The sequence below is a fragment of the Sparus aurata genome, chromosome 4 (genome assembly GCF_900880675.1).
Source record: "Sparus aurata chromosome 4, fSpaAur1.1, whole genome shotgun sequence".
Lineage (NCBI taxonomy): Eukaryota > Metazoa > Chordata > Actinopteri > Spariformes > Sparidae > Sparus > Sparus aurata.
In genome coordinates, this window is record NC_044190.1 from 38238394 (window position 1) to 38255744 (window position 17351).

At 46.1% G+C, this 17351-nt stretch overlaps 1 protein-coding gene and 1 long non-coding RNA gene across 5 annotated transcripts in view; one reads left to right on the top strand and one right to left on the bottom strand.

Annotated features, from left to right (window-relative positions):
• Positions 1-17039, top strand: part of LOC115580437 (CD82 antigen-like) — a 36911-nt gene extending 19872 nt beyond the window's left edge. For all 4 annotated transcript variants that reach the window (XM_030414752.1, XM_030414754.1, XM_030414755.1 and 1 more), the window contains exons 2-9: positions 464-536; positions 2708-2780; positions 9467-9588; positions 10660-10734; positions 14167-14265; positions 14406-14579; positions 14658-14741; positions 15827-17039. In XM_030414752.1, the coding sequence (XP_030270612.1) occupies positions 474-536; positions 2708-2780; positions 9467-9588; positions 10660-10734; positions 14167-14265; positions 14406-14579; positions 14658-14741; positions 15827-15910 (774 nt within the window). In that variant the 5' untranslated portion in view covers positions 464-473 and the 3' untranslated portion in view covers positions 15911-17039. The remainder of the gene's footprint in view (positions 1-463; positions 537-2707; positions 2781-9466; positions 9589-10659; positions 10735-14166; positions 14266-14405; positions 14580-14657; positions 14742-15826) is intronic.
• Positions 3819-4754, bottom strand: LOC115580438 (uncharacterized). The gene is made up of 2 exons (XR_003983860.1): positions 4482-4754; positions 3819-4019 (listed from the first exon to the last, which is right to left on the bottom strand). It is a non-coding gene; the product is annotated as an uncharacterized LOC115580438 (long non-coding RNA).
• Positions 17040-17351: the final 312 nt, after the last annotated feature.

The window sequence follows — 17351 nt, forward strand, 5'->3', positions numbered from 1 at the left end:
TTAAAAATGCAGCTTAAAAATCTGCAGATTTACAAAAACAAAACAAATCTTTGAACAGATGTCGAATTAATCCTTAAAATACAAACTAGTGTCGTCACAACACAAAGCTTCATCTGCGTCATCATGAGTCCCACACACGTGTTGCTACAGGAGTATTGATTCCCTATAGACACGTATTGATCTGTATCTGACAGACTGACAGCGTGAGAGAGCCGCTCCTCGTCCTCCTGCGCTCACAGATTGAGTTTGTGATTGTAGCCGTGCTGGTTTTCAGGGTGTAATCCTGCAGGATTTGAGCCCCCCCCAGTCCGGATCACGATCAGCCGGGCCAGATAAGCCACGGAGGTCTGCTGGTCTGTGGCATCTGTCATCACTTGTTCACATCAGGCAGATCTGGGAACAGCCTCATGTCCGCTGTCACACAGAACAATAACCTCACCTGCTTATGTTCTTGTGTCTACAGAACCAGAACCATGGGGAAAGGCTGCCTGACAGCGACCAAGTACTTCCTGTTCCTCTTCAACCTCATCTTCTTTGTGAGTATTTCTCCTCCGCTGAACAACGAGCCTTTAAAGGAGCAGCGCACACAAAAATGAACATTCAGTCATTATCTACCAAACATTCACGATTCACGATATAATCAACACAAAAAAAAAATAATTAATTAAATTTAACAAAAACAGACTGAAATCACTTTATTGTCCTATATTTTAAGTAAACATTTTTATAACATCACAGAGATCAAATAATCAAATAATTTTAAATAAAGAATCGTAAATAATATTCACGTAAGGATATTCATCATCATCTCCATTCATGATTTTCTCCACATGTCCTTAACAACTCTGTAAGGACACTCCCATATCATACAAGGACACTCCCACACTCTGTAAGGATATTCCCATACTTGGTAAGGACACTCCCACACTATGTTAGGACACTCCCACAGTCCGTACGAACACTCCCACAATGTGTAAGGACACTCCCACACTCTGTAAGGATATTCCCATACTTGGTAAGGACACTCCCACACTATGTTAGGACACTCCCACAGTCCGTACGAACACTCCCACACTGTGTAAGGACACTCCCACACTCTGTTAGGACACTCCCGTACGATCAAAGGACATTCCCATACTCAGTAAAGACACCCCCACACCCTCTAAGGACACTCCCACACAATACAAGGACACCCCCACACCATGTAAGGACACTCCCACATTCTGTTAGGACACTCCCGTACGATCAAAGGACATTCCCATACTTGGTAAAGACACCCCTACACCCTGTAAGGACACTCCCACACCCTATAAGGACACTCCCACGTGATATAAGCACACTCCCACACTCTGAAAGGACATTCCCATACTTGGTAAAGACACTCCCACACCATGTAAGGGCACTCCCACACTCTGTAAGAGATCTAAACTGATTTAAAACAAGTCCTCAGCTCCTTCAGTTGTGCAGGAGAACGCTGTTTTACTGTGAAGCTCCAGAAAGACTTTCCATCAGCCTGGAGGGAGGAGAAGATGACTGATCGTTAATTTCTGGGTGAACTGTCCCTTTAAGGAATTAAAGATCTGTTTTCAATGTCACGTCATCTTCACACATTCTAGTTTTTAGGTAACTGAGCAAATGTAGAATCACACTAACATTTGTAATAAAGCAAATTCAAATTAAATAAATCCTAGAATAATCTGCTAATAATAAAAACTTTAATCCATCAGGTGATTCGATGGATTAAAAACAGATCGATCGTTTGTGTTTTGATAGTTATTCTCTGTTTGAGTCTCGTCAGACGGACGTGTTGTTGTTGTGACTCGAGTCGACTCGTCATCCTGAGCTGTAATTAAAACTCAGAGAACCTGAATGAAGTGCTTGTGTCGTTGTTACCACGGCGAAGCTCGCTGTCTCGTTTCCTCTCACCGCCTCGTCGGAGGAAATTAAATCTGATCTGAGGTTAAGAGCTTCAGAGCGACGTCAACCTCCACTTATAGTAGAACACAAAGAGGAAGTCATTAATATTACTTTCCACCAACTTTGTGGGTCTGCACGGGTTTATTTAAATCGCCTTTTCACCACATTCCCACTTTTTTTTATCTGAAGCGTTACATCGTCGTCACTGATGCGTAAGTCGTAAGAGAAAACTCTTTAAACGTTTATCCTTAAAACATCTGTAAGAAGCTTTTACTTGTTTTTGAGCCTCAGTTTGTTTCCGTGCTGCTGATTAGAAGGCGAAGTTCTGATTATAACGTGTGTTCAGCTCTCAGGAGTTTAGTTTGAGTCCCACTTGATTTTCTGTTAGCTTCATATAAAGTTTTGCAAACGTTGAAACCAGCTGGAGGCTTTTTTTATTACGAGGCCGTGATTTGGAATCGCCAATTTATGGAGCCGTTACACAACAAAAACAGGCCGACTCAACAGGATGCGGACGTATTTCGGTCGGCAGATCCGTTTTAAATTCTGCAGGGAAGAAAACAGGAAAATAAAAACAGGCACGTTGAGATTTTCCGATGAAGACCTGCAGACCTCGAACGCATCGTCAACAGCTTTGATCTGGTGGCTCCTCAGGATTCTGTGTTCAAGTGTGACGAGATTAAAAGAAACACGACTTTAATCAGCATGAAACCAAGTTTACATGTCTGGAGTGTTTATATATCTGACCTGTGTGTGTGTGTGTGTGTGTGTGTGTGTGTGTGTCCTCCAGCTGTGCGGCGCCGTCATCATGGGTTTTGGACTTTGGCTCCTGCTGGACAATCAGAGCTTCATCGTGGTCCTCAGTAAGTTTCTCCGAGTTTAATAATCGGATCTTTATTGTTGAATTCTTCTTGGATTCTCTGGGAAATCTCATGACTTCATTAACTAGTTAGTTATTTGTGTGGTTTCACATCCTGGTCAGTTTGTTTGTTTCCTGCTCTTGTTTTTAGATGTTTGGTTACGGATTGTGTTAAAAATAGAAATGTAATTTACAATAATTTGCTGTAATTCCCTTTTCGCTGAGCCGTTTCCACTTTATTTCAAACCTCTAAACACTTCACAGATAACTTATTCCAGGTTTTCTTGTTGCGTGATGGATCATTTCACTAGTTTTCAGTCATTTTCAGTGTATTTCTTTAAAATTAGCTAATATTTGTAGGTGAAGTCATGTTTCTGTGTCCGTTTATTGTCGAGTTACGAGGGATTAAACTGTTCCAGCAGCTCTCTGGCTGGTTTCAGTGCGTCGAAAACACTAAAAGCACAAACAAAACAAACAGCAAAAATGTTTTTTGTTTTTTTCCAGTGGACCTTTTACACTAATCCACTTGTAGAGAGCATGTAGGCCGATACACATGGAGGCGTTATTAACAGGCAGAAAACAGGCCAAGTTCTGGCTGCAGGCTGTAAATATGTGTGTGTGTCTCTTTAAGTGAGTGTGTGTGTGAGTGAAGACAGACGGAGGAAGAAGAAGAAGAAGAAGAAGAAGAAGAAACAGGCGCTTTGGGAACAGCAGAGATTTAATTTGCTTGTTTGTTTGTTTGTGAGAATAAGATAAAGTACAGATAAACTTCAGAAGCAGAGAGACGTCATCACTGACTTTTTAATCATTTTGCCAAACATCTGTCCAGCAGATCCAGAAGAACCAGCTGTTTATTTAAAGTTAAACCGAAAGTGAAGTGAGATTTGCTTCTGAATATTAAACGGTCGGTTCAGGAGGGACCCGGGAACAAAATCCTACAAGATGAACGTTGGATGAACAAAATATGATATTTGATAAATCTGATAAACGGCTCTCCTGGTAAAGTCGAGCCTCAGGAGTGAAAATACGGGCGTCAAGAAAATTGAGTTATAAAGACGTTTATTTAAAATCGTCATGGCGTTAATTGACATCTTCTGCGTGTGCTGTTGCTCAGCAGTCAGTTGAGTCTCCAGTCATTTTTATTTTCTGTCATCAAAACGTTGACTCCAGTCCACGTCTCTGGTTAGACGTACCATGAACTGACTCCAGATCTGTGCCTGATCACTGAAATCAGTCTTCATCTCTGTAAAATAGAAACAGAAAGAGTTTATGAGCTGAGAGGAGAAGAAGAAGAAAGAGACGAGCAGTGTGAGCGAGACAGAAAGAGACGACTGAAGACGTGTTGATGCAGAGATATAGAGACGGACATTGAGCTAGTGTGATAGAGAGACTGTGTGTGTGTGTGTGTGTGTGTGTGTGTGTGTGTGTGTGTGTGTGTGTGTGCGTGTGTGTGTGTGTGTGTGTGTGTGTGTGTGTGACTGAGGACGTTTGTCCGTGGACCGCAGCCTCTCTGCAGGTGTCCTCCCCTCAGACACTGGGCTCTTTCTGCTCCGTCCAGCATCAGCATGCATCACATCAGCCCAGTGCGCTCACCGCCTTACTCATCACTACACACACACACACACACTCATCACGACACACACTCATCACTACACACACTCATCACTACACACACTCATCACGACACACACTCGCACTACATCACCGGTCTGTCCGAGGCGGGAGGAGGGAGGACGGGCCGCGGTTCGAGGGTTTCTTGGGGGTCGAGGATTCGGTCATAGGACGGCAGCAGGGTTAACTCAACAGTTCATCTTTGTGTCCGCGGACCCGTTTGTGGGCTCACAGGCTGATCAGTGGTTCTGGTGCTGCTGTAACCGGACTGAACGACGACGGCGCAGCTGAATCACAACCAGACCTCATTTCTGCTCCGACGGAAAAAACACAAATCGCACAAATATTAAAGGTGCAAACTAAACAAACTGACCTTAAAGGACGCTTTGTTTACACGTGGCGGACCCTGCCACCTTTCTGTCTTCAGACAGTGTTCCGGGTCCTTATTTTCCTCTGAGAACAGCTGGTTTTATTCACTGAAGGATAAAATAAACATTTCTGAGTTTGTTTTATTACCTCATTAATAGTTTAGAGTTTGAGTTTCTTCTCTAAATTACAACTAGATTAATTATCTCACACAATGTTTAAACCAGAGAAATCCACACGTTCACTCGAGGTAACGGTGAGTTTCATTTGCTCGTCCGTTGGTACTAGAAGTTGGAGACTAACCTGACATCAAAGGAGCCGCCAGAAACTGTTTGGAAAAGGTCAGGCACGTACTCCAAATAATACTTGGAAGCTGATTGGACGAGCCATCCGTCTGTAACCGTCCTCAGGCTAACTTCAACCAATCAGATCAACAGCTGTGTTATAATATCAAACGTCTTTTCGATCAGGAAAAGTCTTCAGTGTCGTTCTTTGCTCTTCTGTAAATGAAGAAATGGCCCAGTTCTGATAAAACTTCTGCTATGACATCATCCACGCTAACCTCTCGGTAGGCCGCCATCGTTTACAAGCTAGCTGTTGCTTCTCGCCGTCATTGCGTCTAAACCGCACCAATAGCTGCAGCTGAGGGATGCAGGTCGGTCCAACTGGCAGGACAGATCTGATCAGTATATCAACTTTAATCTGCACCGGTCACCCGGACTCCTCTGGTCTCCTCTGGACTCCTGAGGACTCCTCTGGTCTTCTCTTGACTCCTCTGGTCACCTGAGGTCTCCTCTGGACTCCTCTGGTCTCCTCTGGACTCCTCTGGTCACCTGAGGTCTCCTCTGGACTCCTCTGGACTCCACTGGTCTCCTCTGGACTCCTCTGGACTCCTCTGGACTCCTCTGATCTCCTGAGGACTCCTCTGGTCTTCTCTTGACTCCTCTGGTCACCTGAGGTCTCCTCTGGACTCCTCTGGTCACCTCTGGTCTCCTCTGGACTCCTCTGGTCACCTGAGGTCTCCTCTGGACTCCTCTGGTCTCCTCTGGACTCCTCTGGACTCCTCTGGTCTCCTGAGGACTCCTCTGGTCTCCTCTGGACTCCTCTGGTCACCTGAGGTCTCCTCTGGACTCCTCTGGTCTCCTCTGGACTCCTCTGGACTCCTCTGATCTCCTGAGGACTCCTCTGGTCTTCTCTTGACTCCTCTGGTCACCTGAGGTCTCCTCTGGACTCCTCTGGTCTCCTCTGGACTCCTCTGGTCACCTGAGGTCTCCTCTGGACTCCTCTGGTCTCCTCTGGACTCCTCTGGACTCCTCTGGTCTCCTGAGGACTCCTCTGGTCTCCTCTGGACTCCTCTGGTCACCTGAGGTCTCCTCTGGACTCCTCTGGTCTCCTCTGGACTCCTCTGGACTCCTCTGATCTCCTGAGGACTCCTCTGGACTCCTCTGGACTCCTCTGGTCTTCTCTTGACTCCTCTGGTCACCTGAGGTCTCCTCTGGACTCCTCTGGTCTCCTCTGGTCACCTCTGGTCACCTGAGGTCTCCTCTGGACTCCTCTGGTCACCTCTGGACTCCTCTGGTCTCCTCTGGACTCCTCTGGTCACCTGAGGTCTCCTCTGGACTCCTCTGGTCTCCTCTGGTCTCCTCTGGACTCCTCTGGTCACCTCTGGTCTCCTCTGGTCTCCTCTGGACTCCTCTGGACTCCTCTGGTCTCCTCTGGACTCCTCTGGTCTCCTCTGGTCTCCTCTGGACTCCTCTGGTCTCCTCTGGTCACCTCTGGACTCCTCTGGACTCCTCTGGACTCCTCTGGTCTCCTCTGGACTCCTCTGGTCTCCTCTGGACTCCTCTGGACTCCTCTGGTCTCCTCTGGTCTCCTCTGGACTCCTCTGGTTTCCTCTGGTCTCCTCTGGTCTCCTCTGGACTCCTCTGGTCTCTTCTGGTTTCCTCTGGACTCCTCTGGTCTCCTCTGGACTCCTCTGGTCTCCTCTGGACTCCTCTGGCCTCCTCTGGTCTCATCTGGACTCCTCTGGACTCCTCTGGTCTCCTCTGGTCTCCTCTGGTCACCTCTGGTCTCCTCTGGACTCCTCTGGTCTCATCTGGACTCCTCTGGACTCCTCTGGACTCCTCTGGTCTCCTCTGGACTCCTCTGGTTTCCTCTGGTTTCCTCTGGTCTCCTCTGGACTCATCTGGACTCCTCTGGTCTCATCTGGACTCCTCTGGACTCCTCTGGACTCCTCTGGTCTCATCTGGACTCCTCTGGACTCCTCTGGTTTCCTCTGGTTTCCTCTGGTCTCCTCTGGTCCCCTCTGGACTCCTCTGGACTCCTCTGGTCCCCTCTGGTTTCCTCTGGTCTCCTCTGGACTCCTCTGGACTCCTCTGGACTCCTCTGGTCTCCTCTGGACTCCTCTGGTTTCCTCTGGTTTCCTCTGGTCTCCTCTGGTCTCATCTGGACTCCTCTGGTCTCATCTGGACTCCTCTGGACTCCTCTGGACTCCTCTGGTCACCTCTGGTCTCCTCTGGTCACCTCTGGTCTCCTCTGGTCTCCTCTGGACTCCTCTGGTCTCATCTGGACTCCTCTGGACTCCTCTGGACTCCTCTGGTCTCCTCTGGTCTCATCTGGACTCCTCTGGACTCCTCTGGACTCCTCTGGTCTCATCTGGACTCCTCTGGACTCCTCTGGACTCCTCTGGTCTCATCTGGACTCCTCTGGTCACCTCTGGTCTCCTCTGGTCTCCTCTGGACTCCTCTGGTCTCATCTGGACTCCTCTGGACTCCTCTGGTCTCCTCTGGTCTCCTGTGGTCTCCTCTGGACTCCTCTGGTCTCATCTGGACTCCTCTGGACTCCTCTGGACTCCTCTGGTCTCATCTGGACTCCTCTGGACTCCTCTGGTTTCCTCTGGTTTCCTCTGGTCTCCTCTGGACTCCTCTGGTCTCCTCTGGTCCCCTCTGGACTCCTCTGGTCTCCTCTGGTCTCCTCTGGACTCCTCTGGTCTCCTCTGGACTCCTCTGGACTCCTCTGGACTCCTCTGGTCTCTTCTGGACTCCTCTGGTCTCCTCTGGTCACCTCTGGACTCCTCTGGTCTCCTGTGGTCTCCTCTGGTCTCCTGAGGACTCCTCTGGTCTCCTCTGGTCACCTCTGGTCTCCTCTGGACTCCTCTGGACTCCTCTGGACTCCTCTGGTCTCTTCTGGACTCCTCTGGTCTCCTCTGGTCACCTCTGGACTCCTCTGGACTCCTCTGGACTCCTCTGGTCTCCTCTGGTCTCCTCTGGACTCCTCTGGTCTCCTCTGGTCTCCTCTGGACTCCTCTGGACTCCTCCGGTCTCCTCTGGTCCCCTCTGGACTCCTCTGGACTCCTCTGGTCTCCTCTGGTCTCCTCTGGTCACCTCTGATCACCTCTGGACTCCTCTGGACTCCTCTGGACTCCTCTGGTCTCCTCTGGTCTCCTCTGGACTCCTCTGGTCACCTCTGGACTCCTCTGGTCTCCTCTGGACTCCTCTGGACTCCTCTGGACTCCTCTGGACTCCTCTGGTCTCCTCTGGTCTCCTCTGGACTCCTCTGGACTCCTGTGGTCTCCTCTGGACTCCTCTGGTCACCTCTGATCACCTCTGGACTCCTCTGGACTCCTCTGGTCACCTCTGGTCACCTCTGGTCACCTCTGATCACCTCTGATCACCTCTGGTCACCTCTGGACTCCTCTGATCACCTCTGGTCACCTCTGGACTCCTCTGGTCTCCTCTGGTCACCTCTGATCACCTCTGGTCACCTCTGGACTCCTCTGGACTCCTCTGGACTCCTCTGGTCTCCTCTGGTCTCCTCTGGTCTCCTCTGGTCACCTCTGATCACCTCTGGACTCCTCTGGACTCCTCTGGACTCCTCTGGTCTCCTCTGGTCTCCTCTGGACTCCTCTGGTCACCTCTGGACTCCTCTGGTCTCCTCTGGACTCCTCTGGACTCCTCTGGACTCCTCTGGTCACCTCTGGACTCCTCTGGTCTCCTCTGGTCTCCTCTGGACTCCTCTGGACTCCTGTGGTCTCCTCTGGACTCCTCTGGTCACCTCTGATCACCTCTGGACTCCTCTGGACTCCTCTGGTCACCTCTGATCACCTCTGGACTCCTCTGGACTCCTCTGGTCACCTCTGATCACCTCTGATCACCTCTGGTCACCTCTGGACTCCTCTGATCACCTCTGGTCACCTCTGGACTCCTCTGGTCTCCTCTGGTCACCTCTGATCACCTCTGGTCACCTCTGGACTCCTCTGGACTCCTCTGGACTCCACTGGTCTCCTCTGGACTCCTCTGGTTTCACCTCCTTCCTTCTGCAGCCAGATTTTCCATCATAAACTCTCCTCGTTCGTCTTCGTCGTGGTTTTCTCTCGAGCTGCTCCTCCTCTGATCCCCCGCAGGAGTATCCCATGATTCCTCGAGGCCAGGAGGTCTTTAAACGCTGAGCTGGCAGACGTCGACATGCTGACGTGTTTTCTTCCAGCCTGCTGCTTGTTCAGTCTCTCACTGATTGTGGGGAACTGAAGAACCGACTCTCAGGTTTTTATGAGTCACATCCATCGATGAGGAGAGAGTTCCACGGATCCCAGCCCGGGATTTGAGTTGTTGTGTGAAGTTTAAGTTGCTTTCAATAAAAATCTAAACATGTGTCTGTTTTAAGAGGAACCTGGTGTGTGAATGTGTCTCAAACATCCGTCCTCTCCTCCGTCAGATAACTCCACCGCTGTAAAGATCGCCTGCTACATCCTGATCGGAGTCGGAGCGTTCTCCATGCTCATGGGCTTCATCGGCTGCCTGGGCGCCATTTATGAGATCCGCTGTCTGCTCGGCCTGGTGAGTGTCGCTCCGTACGAACATGACGCAGAACATTTAGACGTCGAGGGTTTACTGTGGAGATATAACAGTTTATCTTTGAGGATGAATCTGCCTCCAACAACATGATGTTTGTTTATGAATCCTGTAAGAACGACTGCACGAAATATCACAAAGAATATACGATGCTAACCCGCTGAGCCTCGAGGACGCTAACAGAGACTGAAGCTTCGAATTTGTTTTGTACTATGTTTTATTTTACATAAATATATAAAACTGAAGCTTTGTTTTGTTTGCAGTACTTAGTTTATATAGTTCATTATTTAAAACCTTTTTTATATGAAAGACAAAAGAAATGTGCTGTAATGACGACGTTAGCTTCACGTTGATTAGCATCGTCTCTCGTTCAGCCTGGAAATGTGCAAATTATCAAAATGATTTGGATAAAAACACAAGTTTGTGTTTCGTGACACGTTGATGTTGTAATCACAGAGTTTCATCTACAAATCAACATTTAAAATCACAATTTAACAAGTTTTTTCTGTGACGGCGTCGTTTTCTGTGTGCAGGCTTCATCACGTCCACTCGTAACTTTCATTCCTACCTTGTTTTTTATCTAATCTTTGCAGAAAAAAATTATTTTTGTGTGTGTTTCAAAAGCCACAATGACAAAACTCGTCCTGTCGCTCACGGCTCGGAGCTCACTGACGATAGAAACCTTTTAAAACTTGACAAATATATAATCTCCTAAAAACAGCTGCTCACTGTAGTTTCTATCAAAGCAAAAGGAGGAAGTAGTGCGGTTGTTGGGACTATTTTCAGCGGCGGATGAATCCACATGTGGTGCTGTAGTGAGTGTGTGTGTGTGTGTGTGTGTGTGTGTGTTGAAGGTGATACGTTCAGTGTTTATTATAAAATATCAGCCGTCTGATTCTTAATTTCCTGCTCTGACATCAGCTGTCGTCACAGTCCAGGTGTGATCCAGCTGTGCCACACACACACACACACACACACACACACACACACACACACGTTGTTGTTGTAATCCCCCTGCAGATGTTTCAGGTCTAACATCTGTCCTGTCTTCCTCAGTACTTCACCTGCCTCCTGCTCATCCTCATCGCTCAGATCGCAGCCGGCGCCCTCATCTACTTCCAGAAGTCTGTGGTGAGTGATGTCACTTCCTCTCCAGCCTCTCGCCCCGCATCAGTAGACGATGCCGGGTGATTCTGACAGAAGGAATGTGGAGGTTTGGTTCACACCTGTTTGTAATGCACTTGATGCTTCACGTTGACGCCCTCGATGTGTCACAACACGCATCACGAGCAGCAGAACGTGCTGCTGCCGGAGCATGACAAACATGCAGCTGATTCTGTCCGACGTGAACGCCATCGACCGAGAGGACGAGTCTGTGTGAGGAGGCGACACATGGTGATGTGACAGCAGCAGACTGGAGCTGGCGGCACGGCGGCGCCCTCTGCTGCCTCACCTGAGACGTTTCACTGACAGGAAGAGCAGCAGAGAGGCTGAAGCATCACCTGAAGTTTTTACCGACATCATCTCCTGGATATGACGTCGAGGCTCCGTGTGACATCATAACCAACATGTTACAAACACTGCAGCTCATTTAGATCAACATAAAGACGCCGTGGCTCTATTTTAATATTTTCATGTTTGACTCTGATCCACCCGCGTCCCGTTATCTAACTAACCTCTAACTATGTTTTATTCGTGTATATGAAACACTTTGTTTGCTCCAAACATTCTCAAAACATATTCTGTTAAACGTATTATTTCAGATTTCGTCCTTGTTCAGTCGTCTGACGGCAGAAACAGTTTAAATAAAGAAACACAGAATCACCGACATGCTGATTCTCAGAGGGACTAATATGATCACAACTGAGTGTTTTACTGAAATATGAAGATTAAAGTCGATGGAAATGTTTTACTAGACATTTCAGATTCAGATCACAGACGATTACTAGAAAACCCAAAGTGAAAAAAGACTTTAATCGGCTTCTTTTTCAACCTTTTGTCAAACTTCAACTCAGTTTGCTGCTTTCTGAACCTCAGAAATCAGTTTCAGAGTCAAACTTTTACAGTAATCAGTTACAGTCTGCAGAGATTACTTTAAAAACCTCTGATGCAGCTTTTTTTCCATCAGTCGGCTTCATTCATCAGCTTCTCTGAGCGTCACATGTGGATGAACGGCACATCTTCTACATTGATATAACCAGAAATATTTGAAAATGAAGAAATATTTTATGTAGGAAGTTACATTCAAGGACGGATTATCAGTTTGTTTGTAGTTTTTTGCGTTTATCTTCAGCTGCACAATCACTGCAGTGGAAGTTCTGACCCTGACGAGTGTCACGTCATCAGGATTTTAATGAAAGAAGTTTGTGTTTGTTTGTTACGAGCTGCTTCATCTGATCACAGAGCAGCAACGCGACGATCCGATCAAATCTGAGACGTCAAACACTGAGCTCAAAACTGATGAAACGAGGAGCTGTAAACGAGTTGATTCTCCTCGTCACCAGTGGAACTATTCAAACACTCGGAGGAGTTTGTGTTCTCTGTTCGGGGTAAATACAGACGGCTGCGTGTTTAAACCAGCGTTGCCGTAATTAACTCTGATTTAAAACACGTGTTCTGAGATGTTGCTGTGTGTTTACGTCACGTGAGGAGCAGTAATTACAGTCTCCAGCTCAGAGAGAACGTTCATGTCAACATGCAGTTTCTAATTACAGCCGTGATGCGTTCACGGCTCTCTTCTTGTTCCTCAAAGCTTCTCCGGCTCCGAGCTTATTGACCAGTAAAATGTCTGACAGTGTAAACAAACGCAGCAGCAGACGTTAAAGTCATTAACTCAACTTTAACAGATTCAGATTTATTTGATGAATCCACTCTCTAATTTCTACCTTCAATCCTACGTTACTCTCTGTGTTGTCGTCTTTAAAGGGCAACTCCGCCAATTTTACACATTTAAGGAACATTTCAGCCCAAAAACACAAAAACATTTGTGGAGCTTCACAGTTAAACAGAGTCGCAGTGTTCTGCTGAACAACTAAAGCAGCTGGAGACTTGATTTTAAACAGAGAAACAACCAGAATCAATTGAAATGGCTCCTAACACCTGGTCAGGTGTGATGACGAGATCACAAACTTATTTAAAACGTTATTTAAACACTTTCCAAAGATGAAATCTTCACTGGAGCCGCTGAGCTTAAAGGCGTAAGATCGTCCAGACTTGCAGATTTGCCAGATGTTCAGTATTTATTGTATTTATCTGTACGGAGGACAATTAAAAGGCCAATATTACAATAATTTGACCATTTTGTGATGCTAACGTTAGCGGTTGGTTTTAGCCCACGCTGTCTCGTTTTGATTTACTTCCTGACACGATCAGAATCTCAGAATCACAGAATCTGATCTCAGACTGAAGCGACTTGAAGATGAAGCTTGTAGTTTGTTTTGATGCAGCAGTTTTTCATTTCTTCCTCTTTGTTCTGGTTCTGACTCGCAAATGATCATTTTCCCCCAAAATACAATAATTTCCTCCGGTACGTTTAACTTCTCCTCTCTGTCAACGCTGCTGCAGTGTGAATAATAACTGTTTTTGAATTTTTTTGGGTGAACCCGCTGAACTACATTACCCATAATGCAAACTGAGTGACATCACTGGAGGCAGTTTATCAGATGTCATGCAGCTTCCTCCCTACAGTAAAGCAGAGAAAGTGTCAGACTTGGTTCTGAGGCGTCCTCACTGATCCAGACGTCCTTTAAATCATCTGAGCAGAATAAAAAAAATCAGAGTTCGGTTCTGTCGGATCTGTTTATTGGACCTGTCAGACTGAAGCGCTCACACAGCGTCTGTTTTCCTGCCGAGGCCTTGAGAGTCTCAGTCTGCAGGTTCGAGGCTCTCAGAGAAGATTTAGTGACAGTGATTTCCTGCGTCTGGATCCGTTCGACCCGTTCAGGTGCTTTTTTATTCACAACATTGTGGTTTTCCTACAAATGCAGATTTTACAGATCCGGCTGCCAAAAGTCTTCCCTGCAGGAATGTGTGACTCCTGCCAGCAGACATGCCGGAGTCATGAAACAGAGTTATTCAGAAATACAGCGAAACACGGCGCTGATAAAAAACATTAGTGTTGGTGAATATCCAGCAGATCCCTCAGTGTGACCGACTTAAAGGAGCAGTTTGACTTTTTAGAAACCGGCTCACTGCTTCTGATCTTCATGCCGAGATAATAATCGTTCCTCACATCGAAGTCTCATCAAAAAAAACTAAAGAAACGGCTAATTTATTTTGTTTGACCCAAATATTCCACTAACAATCAGAATCAAACTGCCTCAATCTGAAGAGACTTATCTGATCTGACAGCGAGCTAACTGTGCTAATGCTAACCGCTCAGAACCGAAGCGGTCCAGTTGTTTTTCTTCCAGACGGTCTCGATTCTGTTCGTTGCTTCGGTTTCATTTAATCATCAAACAAGAAAATAAAAAAAATGTAACAAATAAGAAATGCATTTTTTTAGCTCAAGTTGAAACAACTTACACAAACATGTGAACTTGTATTTCATCTGTTTGGTTTCAGTTGAACGAGGAGATGTCGAAGATCGTCAATAAAGTTCTGGACAACTATCCCGGCAGCAACTCGACCACGGAGCAGGCCTGGGACTTCATCCAGAGGAATGTGAGTAGGACGCTCTGATCTGAGGTCAGATTCATGCTGGTTGAACTGCAGCAGATATGAAGACGCGCCTCGCTCTGCTCCTGGTGGAGCTGCAGGATGGTGGAGTTTGCTGATGAAGCGTGTTTGTTCTGGTTCTGTAGATGGAGTGCTGCGGCTGGACCGGTCGTATGGACTGGAGCGGCAACATGGTGATCGTGAACAGCTCCCAGCTGCTGTTCCCCTGCTCCTGCCAGAACATCTCGCTGGCCACCGGAAACTTCTCCGACAGCGGCTTCTGTGAGGCTCAGACCCCCGACTGGCCCGTCTACGACGTGGTGAGCAGAGTTTTCTGTCCTGTCGCCTGTGTTCTGTCCCGTCTCTGTGATCCGGACTCACTCTGTGTTTGTCTGCAGGGATGCGCTGCCAGCGTGGAGAGCTGGCTGCTCACCAACATCGGGGTCGTCCTCGGTATCTGCCTGGGAGTCGCTCTGATCGAGGTACACCGCATCACTCAGAACCAACAAACCCAACAGAAACCATCTGAGAAAGAATCAAACTCCAACTTTATGTGTTAGAAGCAGAACAACCTCAGGACTGACTCACAAAACAAGGAGCAGGGGTTCTCAATGTGGGGCCCCGGGACCCCCAGAGGTCCTTGAGGGGTCTTCAGGGGCCCCAGGAAAAATGATAAATGATTTATTTTCTCTCCAATGTGACAAAAGTCCTCATGTTGTCTCCTGCAGTAGAAGTTCAGATACTCGTATAAAAACAGACTCTGGTGAAAGTAGAAGTACTGATTCAGCTTGTTTACTCCAGTAAAGTAATAGATTACAGGCTCTGACATGTACTCAGAGTATCAGAGTAAAAAGTCTCCCTCTGAAGGACATTTGTGCTCAAAGCTAACTGAAGCTCACGTCATATTAATAGAATTCGAAGACTATTAAAGTTAAAGGTAGAATCAGTAGGATTTGTCCCAGCTGTTCCTGAACGCACCACAAAGACAGTTGATTGTTGAGTCTCATTCCCAGGACGTCAAATAGACACATGTTGGGTTGGTAAAGCGTCCCGAGCAGCAACAAAGAGAGAAAATCAGAATCTCTCTGCAGATACGAGACACTAACACGCCTTTTCTCCACATTCCAGTCTCCCTCTCTGTCTGTTTACGCCTTCTTACGGCTTTTACGTCTTTGTCTCGTCTCGCTGCGTCTGCCGTGCGTGATGTGCTCTGATAGGATGAAATCATAACAATAATCTAAATGTAGTTACTTATAAAATATTAAACGTAGTCACCAGATCTTTACGACAGCAGGCGGTGGAGGTCGTACCACTTCTGTCCACAGGAGGCGCCAGAATCAACAGAAAAGTTCATGTAGCAGCTTTAAAGACAGAAAAGGGAATTAAAATATTAACGTTTTAAGAAAAATTGTACTTTCACTTGTCATTTGAATTAAAATTTAGTTTAAAAAAGTCATAATTAAATGCTCCATCAGTGACGTGGCACATTTCAGACTGCAGAGAAGATAGAAAACAATGAAAATGTGTTTAATGTTTAAAGTTTTTAATGTTGTGTGTTTGGTTTCAGCTGCTCGGGATGATTCTGTCCATCTGCATGTGCAGGAACATTCACACGGAGGATTACACCAAAGTGCCGAGTGCCAAGTACTGAGGCGACCGAGAGGAAACGGTCCAGCATTGTTTTTATTCCACCCGGTGTTCGGTGAAACATTTTGTCCAAATGTAAAATAATGTGTGTTTTCTTTTATATTTTATTAGATTCCTCCTCTTCTTCTTCTTCTTCTTCTTCTTCTTCTTCTTTTTTAAGTTTTTATTTTAATCGTCCAGTTTTCTTTGGAGCACTTTAGAGACGTTTTGCATCCAGAGAGCGACGCTGAAATGTTTTCTAGGAACGATGGATGAGGAGAGAAAAGAGAAAAGATATTCGAGGTACAAAGATTACTGTGTCGCCGGTTTCTCTGTAAATTATCGCTTCATAGTTTTATTTTCCCTAAAAAATCTGAAGAGAAATCATGTTTGTTGTGTGTAAAGACGGAAGCTGGCGGACGTCGGGGAGATTTGGACGACTGGAAACTGGAAACCCGCCGTGTGTGGCTCTTTTTTTAATTTTTATACACCAGCGTTTTGAGTTGTTGTGAGATGTTTTTAGTACTTTGTATATAATTTTAAGTCATTATTTGTGTGAATTTGAATCCAAAACAAATACTGCCAGTGTTTTACTTCAGCAGCTGGTCTTTTTTAAACCTTTTTCTTTGTTTTGTTTCTTTTTAATTGTCGGGATTTTTTGTTCTGGTAATAATAGAAATAATGAGGTACTAAAGTAAAAGTATCGCTCCCAGTTTACAATTGTCTGTGACGACAAGCACAAAGTGTTTTAATTTGATATTTTGCTCACTTTGAGCTAAAACAACGAGTGAAAAGTTTCTTTAACCACTTTTGAAATACAGGAACTTTAAATTAAAACCACAGATCAGATTTATTTCGGAGCAGAATCAATATTTTCAGGGAGATCAATTGTGGAAATTTGAAATTCATTTAGGTACGATTTGAACTTTCGGCCACGATGTTGTTGTTGTTTTTATAATGTACAAATCCACCTTGTGTTTCCTTCTGTGTACAGTCTGTATGAAACACGAGCCGCTAACCTTTAATTGTTTCTAAGACGACAAACGGTGCGTTTGTTTATAACTAGACAGACTTCTGGTAGCTAGCTGGATTAGAAAGTGTGTACTCACAACATTCATTATATTTCATTTTGCCAATAAACTGATTACAGAACACTTTGTTTGTTTGTTTGTTTGTCTGTTTGTTTGTTTGTTGGCCCAAACGTCTTGAAGCTGCAGCGATCAATATCAAACTGATAGAGATCCTGTGAAATGATCAATGGCTCCGGAACAGTTAGCAAACAGAACTCAACATGAGCTTCTTTGTCTTTGATTAAACATGCACATGAATGTTTGGACCATCAGTACCGAGCTGCTCCCTCCTGCAGGTCCGGTCCGGACCACTAGAGGTCGGTGTCACTGCACAGAATCAGCAGCAGACGGAGAGAAAAGAGCCAAAATGGACGAAGAGCTTCTGTTAGAAACAAG